Genomic DNA, 10,000 nt, shown 5'->3' with positions numbered 1-10,000 from the left:
CGTAAGTTGTTAAAATTTTGATTTTCTATATTAATCAGCGTTGCTTAATTTAAATTTCAACTTAGCTATAAAATTGTCTCTATTTAGAAACCATTAATCTTTTTTATCAATACGAAAAAGGAGTAAAATACATCTGGAAAAATTAAGTATATTTTGCAATATTCGTTGAATAAAAAAAAGAAAAATAAAAAAGACATCTCTTCCATTAATCCAACTTTTATCAAACATGGGGAGATGAGATATTTGCTTCTCATAACTTCATTTTCTTATTTCATATTAAATTCTGATTTTTTTCTTTAATACAAATAACATAAGTTGAAAATGAGAATATTATTATAATACTCAATCAAAGAAATCTCTATTCCTTGATTTCATGAGTCACTTCTGCAATCATTGAATCCTACTTCATTGTATTGTTTTACGATCTCACCCGCCTGTATGATTTACTTTATACATTTCTCGTCTAAATTCAATCTTTGCAGGGATACTGTATACAAAAAAAAAAAAAAGGTTAAGAACAGATTTGTGGCTTAATATGTTTAATATCACTTCTATCAGTTATAAATTTTTTTATTATTATTATTATATGAAGATTTCATGAAATAATACCAGAAGGGCCAATGATTTCACCAAATAGATCAAAATAATAAAACGTCCATTGGTAATTTTAGAACTAAATTCCGATCTATGATCTGAAATAAAAGCATGGGGAGATTCTAAGAAAAGAGGTCCCGTTTCTTTTAATGAATCATGTAGAATACTGGTGTATATCACTCCCAAATTAAAAAAAAAAGTAAATTTATTTAACGTACACATAAGTTGGAAACACTAATATGAAGAGGAAAATTGTCAGTCCAATCATGGCGTGTGACAGAAGGAATTTTAAAGCAACAATCTCTCTCTCTCTCTCTCTCTCTCTCTCTCTCTCTCTCTCTCACAATAACAAATGATGTTGGCAACATGAGTAAATGCCATAAATAATTAGCTCAAATGGTAGCACTAACTGGAGTAATTGCTTTTGGTGTTTCCCGTCGGCATGAGTGTTACAACTTTTGTTTCATCCGTTAATGGTTCTTATTTTCAAATTCACAGGTGGTGTTGGCGGCTCTGGTGCTGGGCGTTGCCAGCAGTGACTCGAGAGGGCGTCGTCAAACTACAGGCTACACTTACCAACAACCTAATGTTGGTGGGCAGGCAGTTCTGGGTTCAGGTGTAAGCGCGGGTTCTGGAGGTGGATCAGCTGGTGGACAAGGTGGTCTAGGCACTGGTGGACAAGGTGGTCTAGGCACTGGTGGACAAGGTGCTCCAGGCACTGGTGGACAAGGTGGTCTAGGCACTGGAGGACAAGCCGCTCTAGGCACTGGTGGACAAGCTGTTCTAGGCACTGGTGGACAAGCTGCTCTAGGCACTGGTGGACAAGCCGCTCTAGGCACTGGTGGACAAGCTGCTCTAGGCACTGGTGGATCTGCCGCTCTCGGCACTGCTGGAGGAGTAGTCACACCTTGGCCAGTAAGAGATTGACATTCTTTTTAGAATTGACATCTTTCTTAAATACAATTTATTTTCAAAGTATCACTGCATAGTTATTAGTTTAAAAACATTATTTTAATTATGAGAGAAAAACCTTGTACGAATATCGTTTTATTTGTAGCTTTTAATGGTGCATTTTTTTCTATTCTGCCAACAGCCACTAATGCCTTATCAGTTCGCTTTTGAAGTTAAGGACACAGCATCGAAAAACTACCAAAATCGAGTTGAATTTGTGGAAAATGGAGTCTTGCAGGGAAGCTACAGCCTTCTTGGACCTGATGGTGTTGTGAGAACTTCTATATATTCTGATGATGGAAACTCTGGCTTTAAGGTTTGAGAGTTTTTTTTTTTTTTTTTTGTCATTGTTTCATAAATATTTGTTTTCTTTAATTTACACACTCACGTATGCTAATATTTTTGGGAATAATTCACTGAAGTTGAATATCAATTTTAGATAGTTACATGTATGTAATTTTTGTTGACAGGTGACTCTTCACGAGATTCCAACTGACATTGCTGTAGGATCTGGTTCTTCAGCTAGTTCTGCTTCATCTGGATCAAGCTCCTCAGCAGCTTCCAGCGCTTCTTCAGGATCAAGTACATCATTTGGTGGATTGGGAAGCTCTGGATCAGGATCAGCAGCAACAGGTGCTGCCTCTTCATTTGGTGGATCATCTTCAGCTTCAAGCTCTTCGGCAGCTGCTGGTTCTGGTAGTGGGGCAGCAGGTGCTGCATCATCTGGTAGTAGTGGATTCGGTGCGGGAAGTTCCAGCTCTTCCTCTTCTGCTAGTGCTGCAGGATCAGGAGGATTCTCAGCTGGAGGCTCAGGTGCAGCCTCTGCCTCAGCCGGTGGTAGCGGATTCGGAGGCTTCTCTGCTGGAGGATCAGGAGCTGCTTCTGCCTCAGCTGGTGGTAGTGGATTAAGAGGATTCTCTGCTGGAGGGTCAGGTGCTGCTTCTGCCGCTGCTGGTGGTGCTGGATTTGGAGGATTCTCAGCTGGAGGGTCAGGTGCAGCTTCTGCTGGTACTTCTGGTGCTGGATTTGGAGGACTCTCTGCTGGTGGATCTGGGGCTGCTTCTGCCTCTGCTGGTGGTAGCGGATTAGGAGGATTCTCTGCTGGAGGGTCAGGTGCTGCTTCTGCCGCTGCTGGTGGTGCTGGATTTGGAGGATTCTCTGCTGGCGGATCTGGGGCTTCTTCTGCCTCTGCTGGTGGTAGTGGAATAGGAGGATTCTCTGCTGGAGGGTCAGGTGCAGCTTCTGCTGGTACTTCTGGTGCTGGATTTGGAGGACTCTCTGCTGGTGGATCTGGGGCTGCTTCTGCCTCTGCTGGTGGTAGCGGATTAGGAGGATTCTCTGCTGGAGGGTCAGGTGCTGCTTCTGCCGCTGCTGGTGGTGCTGGCTTTGGAGGATTCTCTGCTGGCGGATCTGGGGCTGCTTCTGCCTCTGCTGGTGGTAGTGGATTAGGAGGATTCTCTGCGGGAGGGTCAGGTGCAGCTTCTGCTGGTACTTCTGGTGCTGGATTTGGAGGACTCTCTGCTGGTGGATCTGGGGCTGCTTCTGCCTCTGCTGGTGGTAGCGGATTAGGAGGATTCTCTGCTGGAGGGTCAGGTGCTGCTTCTGCCGCTGATGGTGGTGCTGGATTTGGAGGATTCTCTGCTGGCGGATCTGGGGCTGCTTCTGCCTCTGCTGGAGGTAGTGGATTAGGAGGATTCTCTGCTGGAGGATCAGGTGCTGCTTCTGCCGCTGCTGGTGGTGCTGGATTTGGAGGATTCTCTGCTGGTGGATCTGGGGCCACTTCTGCCTCTGCTGGTGGTAGTGGAATAGGAGGATTCTCTGCTGGAGGATCAGGTGCTGCTTCTGCCGCTGCTGGTGGTGCTGGATTTGGAGGATTCTCTGCTGGCGGATCTGGGGCCACTTCTGCCTCTGCTGGTGGTAGTGGAATAGGAGGATTCTCTGCTGGAGGAGCAGGTGCTGCATCTGCTTCTGCTGGAGGTAGTGGATTAGGAGGATTTTCTTCTGGAGGATCAGGTGCTGCTTCTGCTGCTTCTGGTGGTACTGGATTTGGAGGTTTCTCTGCTGGAGGATCAGGTGCTGCATCTGCTTCCACTGGTGGTAGCGGATTAGGAGGATTCTCTGCCGGAGGTACAGGATCTTCTGCTACTTCTGCAGGTGCGGGTGGATTTGGAGGTTTCTCTGCTGGGGGGTCAGGCGCTGCATCTGCCTCAGCTGGTGGTAGCGGAATAGGAGGTTTCTCAGCTGGAGGTACAGGTGCTTCTTCAGCTTCTGCAGGTGCAGGTGGATTTGGAGGTTTCACATCTGGTGGCTCAGGAGCAGCTTCTGCATCATCTGGCACTGGAGGATTTGGAGTCTTCTCTACTGGGGGATTAGGATCTGCTTCAGCCTTAACTAGCAGTCCTGGATTTGGAGGTGTTTCAGCCGGAGGTGTTGGATCTTCTTCAACCTCTTCTGGTGCAGGCAGTTTTGGAGGATTCTCTGCTGGAGGATCAGGAGCCGCCTCGGCGTCATCTGGTTTCGGTTCTAGCGTAGGAACAGCTGTAGGTGGATCACAAGGATTTGGAAATGTACCTATCTTTGTTATACAATCAAATGCCCTTGGTGCAGGTGCAGGTACAGCCTCTGTAGGAACATCAGGAGGAGGATCTGTTGTCAGTGTTGGTGGAAGCGGTAGTCCTAGTTTTGCAGCTCTTGTAGGAGGCCCTGGAAGTGCCTCAGCTAGTGCCTCTTCTGGTGCTTCTGCTGGTGCCCAAGGAACATCAGGAGGAGGATCTGTTGTCAGTGTTGGTGGAAGCGGTAGTCCTAGTTTTGCAGCTCTTGTAGGAGGCCCTGGAAGTGCCTCAGCTAGTGCCTCTTCTGGTGCTTCTGCTGGTGCCCAAGGAACAACTGGTGGACAAGTTCCAGTTATTGTTGTTGATCAAAGTTTTCTTGGTGGAGTAGGAACTGGGGCTGGGGCAGCAAGCGCCGGAGCTAGCTCTACTTCTAGTGCAACTGGTGGATTTTCAACTGGCACAGGATTTGGACAAGGTGCAGGATCTGGTTTTTCTGCAGGCTCTGCTTCTGGAGCATCCAGTGCAGCTGCAGCTTCTTCATCTGCTGCTGGAGGAGGAGCTACCATTATAAAGCGAGGACCTGTTGTAGCTGCTCAGATTGGTGCTCCTGTTAACATAGTCTCTTCAGGTTCAGGAGCCAGTGCAGCCTCAGCATCATCAGGTAATACGGGTAGCACTGTTGTAACTACATTTGGTGCTCCCGTTAGCAGTGCAGGTACCTCCTCTGCAGCATCAGCTAGCTCATCCAGTGCTTCTTCGGGCAGTGCAAGGCCTTTTGCAGCCCCATTAGTCTCTACACAGCAAGTTAGTACCCCAGCAATATCCCAAACAGGAGGTGCATTTAGTGCAGGCTCTTCTGCTGCATCATCTGCAAGTGCTGCTTCATCTGCTTCATCAGCAGCCAGACCAATTGCACCAATCTCAGTTCCTGTAGCCTCAGCATTAACATCAAGTGCCTCATCAGCAGCTGCAGCTTCTGCTGGTGCATCATCTGGTGCTGCAGCTGGAAGTGGTGGAAATGTACAATTTTCTGTAGGAACTATTCCATCATCTGCATCTTCTTCAGCATCAGGTGCATCATCTGCATCTTCTTCAGCATCAGGTGCATCATCTGTTAGTGCAGGTGTCTCTGGTACTACATTTGGAAGTGGCGGAAATGTACAATTTTCTTCAGGCACTGTTCCATCATCTGCATTATCAGCAGTTAGTACCTCTGGAGCTTCACAAGGTGCCAACATTCAGGGAGTACCTGTACTCCTTTTGAACCAACCTAGTTCAGCTGGAAACCTAGCCAACTTTGCATCAGTTGGTGGTGCTAGGTTCTTTGGAGCAGGGCATCACACAGTACCTGTTGTAACCAGCGGTGTTCATGTAGTACCTAACCCAGGTGCAGCTGTAGCTTTTGGAAGCAGTACTCCATTAGTCCATAGTTCACCCTTGCTACATACATCAGGCCAAGTCCTACATAGTGCTCCAACAGGTCTAGTACTAGGAACACATGGTGGTCATTCCGGTGTTTCAGGTCACAGCCTATTTGTTAACAATCCTGTAGCTCTTGCTCATGTTCCTGGAAATCATATCACGAGTTTTGGGGCCCTCCAAGGCTGAAGAGGTAATCCAGAGTAGGATAGCATGGTAAAAAATAACAGAACAAGAAGCCAACTTTGTTTAAACCCAGTTCACTCTCATGATAATTATTCTCTATCCATGATTATACAACGAAAATTTGCAGTTATATATGTAATCATGTGTGGATATATGTGCATAAAGTTCCATGAATGTTGTATCTATTGATATGCGAAGGGGGAGATGAATCTATTATTGGTTTCTCTTCCATTTTCATGATCATACGTTATATTGCGAACCAGTCAGGTTACTGTGTTAATTGTTTTAAACGTTTATGTAAATATGTGTGTAAAGTGCATTATAGCTTAATATAATAAAGATTATCTTTATGACTCAAACTATTTCCTTCTGTCATTAATCCCTGGAACAACATTTGGCTAAGTTATAGATGTATATGTAGATATTGTATTATGATATCTATTAGCATTAACAGACATCATGATGGTATGTCAATTGCTACCAATTTTCAAATGAAATCTTATATATAACCAAAGATCATTTTGAAAAAGAACAAATTATGAAATGATGAGAAGTTTCGCTTTAAGACTTGATAAATACTTTACTCTTTTTGTTTATGTAGACATGATGACTACACATCATTTGGAAACGATTTCAGAGAAAAAGAATGTTTATTTAGTCAAAGATGAAAATGAGGAATTCATTATCATTATCCTTATTGTCGTCGTCTGTATCACTACTTTTGTTATATAAAGTATAATGAGTCAAATAAGTGACTCCTCCCTTATCATTCGAATGGACATTTATGCATACGTTCATCGACAATATAATTTCCAACTTTTTTTCGAAGGCAAAATGAAGAGACAGGCATCAGTGTAATAGAATAAGCTATTCGTCTTTCACATAAAACTGAAAATTAGAGTAGAGCAAATCTGATATGGATGCAAAGAAATTAGCATAAGTTTTTTTTTTATTTCAATGCTAAACCACATTTTTGCATATATGAAATGCAAAGTGCTAAGACCATTGCAATGAGGAACACCAGAGATTACGTCCCTCTAATTACTTAAGTGACCATGAAAAATTATTCGTAGGCTAACCAAGACACCAGCCACCCGTTGAGATACTACTGCTAGAGAGTTACGGGGTCCTTTGACTGGCCAGACAGTACTACACTGGATCCTTCTCTCTCGTTACGGCTCATTTTCCTTTTGTCTACACATACACCGAATAGTCTGGCCTATTCTTTACATATTCTACTCTGGCCTCATACACCTGACAAAACTAAGATTACCAAACAATTATTCCTCGCTCAAGGGGTTAATTACTGCACTATAATTGTTCAGTGGCTACTTTCCTCTTGGTAAGGATAGAAGAGACTCTTTAACTATGGTAAGAAGCTCTTCTAGGAAAAGGATACTCCAGAATCAAACTATTGTTCTCTGGTCTTGGGCAGCGCCATAGCCTCTGTACAATGGTCTTTCACTGTCTTGGGGTAGAGTTTTCTTGCTTGATGGTACACTCAGGTACACTATTCCATCTTATTTCTCTTCTTGTTTTTATTTCTAAAGTTTTTATAACTTATATATGAAAGAATTATTTTAATATTACGACTGTTTCTTAAAATATTTTATTTTATTGTTAATTATTTCTCTTGCCATTTATTTCTTTATTTCTTTTCTGCACTGGGCTATTTTCCCTGTTGGAGCCCTTAGGCTTAAAGCTTCCTGCTTTTCCTACTAGGGTTGTAGCTTAACTTGTAATAACATTAATGATAATAATTATAATTATAATAATAATAATCATAGGTTTTGTGTATTTTTATTTCTATTTGAGATTCTCTCTCTCTCTCTCTCTCTCTCTCTCTCTCTCTCTCTCTCTCTCTCTCGGTTCCTAAGATATCTAAGTTTTCTCTCAAGCTGTGAATGATTCGGATACCTTTCCAATATATATGTATATATACATATATATATATACATATATATACATATATATAAATATATATATATATATATAAATACATATACATATACACATTATATATATATATATATATATATATATATATATATATATATATATTCTCACAAAGAAGCAGAAGCACAAAGGGGGCGAGATACCCAAGAGAAAGTAAGGCATCGGAAAATCGAAAGAATAATGCAAAGGCTTTTTATAAATTTCTACTATGCATCGCATCGCAACAACTACACTGTGTGCCTCATTTCTATTTCAATATCAGCAATCACTTGGGTGATATTTAATTACACAAGGGACAAGTGAAGCATTACACTCACACATATATATATATATATATATATATATATATATATATATATTATATATAGATATATACCCTATATATATATATATATAAACATATATATACTGTATATATATATATATATATATATATATATATATATATGAGAGAGAGAGAGAGAGAGAGAGAGAGAGAGAGAGAGAGAGAGAGAGAGAGAGAGAGAGAGAGAGAGAGAGAGAGAAATGATCCTGCTGCTGCTGCTGCTGATGATGATGATGATGATGATGATGATAATGATGAGTAACTAATATTTGTAAAATGAGCCAAAAAACAATACATACGCAAGCAAGCTTCAAAAAAATGAAGCTGCCGAATATAAGATCATTGGATAAGAGAAAACAGATCAAAATATTTGAAATTTATATAATAATAAATGATAAGCAACGGACTCTTATGTATTATTGATGTGAATTAATGATAAAAGATATTGTATAAATTATTAAGTGATTTTGTATATAATTGATATCTAATCAACAATTACACCGGAAAAATATAGAAACTATAATAGAATAGTATTAAGTAAACACAAAATATCCATATGTGAGAAAAGACTCAAGTATAAACGCTATGACAGATTCGTAAATTCTAAAACATCGGCTAGGCGTCAATGACCTTAGATGTCAGGATGCCAGAAAACCTCAAATTAATCAATTAAAACAGAGACTATAATGGTCACCAATCGGAATATAGCAATCAAATGCGGAATAGAATATGATTCAATTGCCAAAACCATCAGTATAGGAAATTCAATCAACGATGTGAAACAATTTTTGACTGAAACATGTGCAGTTGGTAAACCCAAAAATCTAAAGTATGACATAACAGTCACACACTCAGAAAATAAGTAAATGAGTAACCTATCATCCACCCACACCGTCGAAGTCTTTGGGTTAAAGACCCGGTCACGCCGCCCGAACGTTGCTGGAGCGTTCCTTGAACGGTAGGGAGGTGGACCAAACCCTCGAAAATTGAATCTAACATTTTTACGTTCGGTCTTTATTAGGCTGCTGAAGGTAGCAAATCCTCGCATATTTCTCGAGTTTTCTTACACCTCTATTATGGAAGTTGCTAATTTATACAATAAGGGTATTGGTACACAGGATGTCGAAAAGTTTGTCGCTTTTTTTTTAAAAATAAACTGTTAAAAAAAACCCGTAATTTTAATTAAGATACAGCGACCGTAATTTTTACCCTACTTTGTTATTATCTTTTACAGGTTGGTGACTGTAATATCACTCCGCTATGCTTTTCGACATCCTGTATACCAATACCCTTATTGCATAAATTAGCTACTTCCATAATAGAGGTGTAAGAAAACTCAGGAAATATGCGAGGATTTGCTACGTTCAGCAGCCTAATAAACACCGAACGTAAAAACGTTTAATTAAATTTTCGATGGTTTGGTCCACCTCCCTACCGTTCAAGGAACGCTCCAGCAACGTTCGGGCGGTGTGACCGGGCCTTAAGCCTTGTTAAGATAAAGGCTACCTTTGTGGTTATTGATATGGGGCATTCACAAATCTTCACCCAAGGGGTTACTGCACTGTAATTGTTCAGTGGCCACTTAGCTCTTGGTGAGGGTAGAAGAGACTTTAGCTAAGGTCAGCAGCTCTTCTAGGAGAAGGACACTCCAAAATCTCTAGTCTTGGGTAGTGCCATAGCCTCTGTACCATGGTCTTTCACTATCATAGGTTAAGAGTTCTCTTGCTTGAGGGTACACTTGGGCACGTTATTTTCTTAGTTTCTCTTCTTGTTTTGTTAAAGTTTTTATAGTTTATATAGAAGATATTTCTTTTAATGTTGTTACTCTTCTTAAAAATGTTATTCTTCCTTCTTTCCTTTCCTCACTGGTCTATTTTCCTTGTTGGAGCCCCTCGGCTTATTGCATCTTGCTTTTACTTAGCAAGTAATAATAATAATAATAATAATAATAATAATAATAATAATAATAATAATAATAATAATAATAATAATAATAATAATAATAATAATAATAATA

The 10,000-nt window shown here is 40.8% G+C and overlaps 1 protein-coding gene across 2 annotated transcripts in view; it reads left to right on the top strand.

Moving 5' to 3' along the window:
- Positions 1-6,064, top strand: part of LOC137624418 (fibroin heavy chain-like) — a 24,243-nt gene extending 18,179 nt beyond the window's left edge. The window contains exons 2-4 of one of the 2 annotated variants that reach the window (XM_068355165.1): positions 1,093-1,509; positions 1,688-1,861; positions 2,016-6,064. In XM_068355165.1, the coding sequence (XP_068211266.1) occupies positions 1,093-1,509; positions 1,688-1,861; positions 2,016-5,705 (4,281 nt within the window). In that variant the 3' untranslated portion in view covers positions 5,706-6,064. The remainder of the gene's footprint in view (positions 1-1,092; positions 1,510-1,687; positions 1,862-2,015) is intronic. The other variant, XM_068355164.1, reaches the window with a different exon arrangement.
- The last annotated feature ends 3,936 nt before the right edge of the window (positions 6,065-10,000 follow it).

The sequence above is a fragment of the Palaemon carinicauda genome, chromosome 31 (genome assembly GCF_036898095.1).
Source record: "Palaemon carinicauda isolate YSFRI2023 chromosome 31, ASM3689809v2, whole genome shotgun sequence".
NCBI classification, from domain to species: domain Eukaryota; kingdom Metazoa; phylum Arthropoda; class Malacostraca; order Decapoda; family Palaemonidae; genus Palaemon; species Palaemon carinicauda.
Note: the sequence above shows the minus strand (reverse complement) of the source record. Positions and strands in the feature narration are given on the sequence as shown.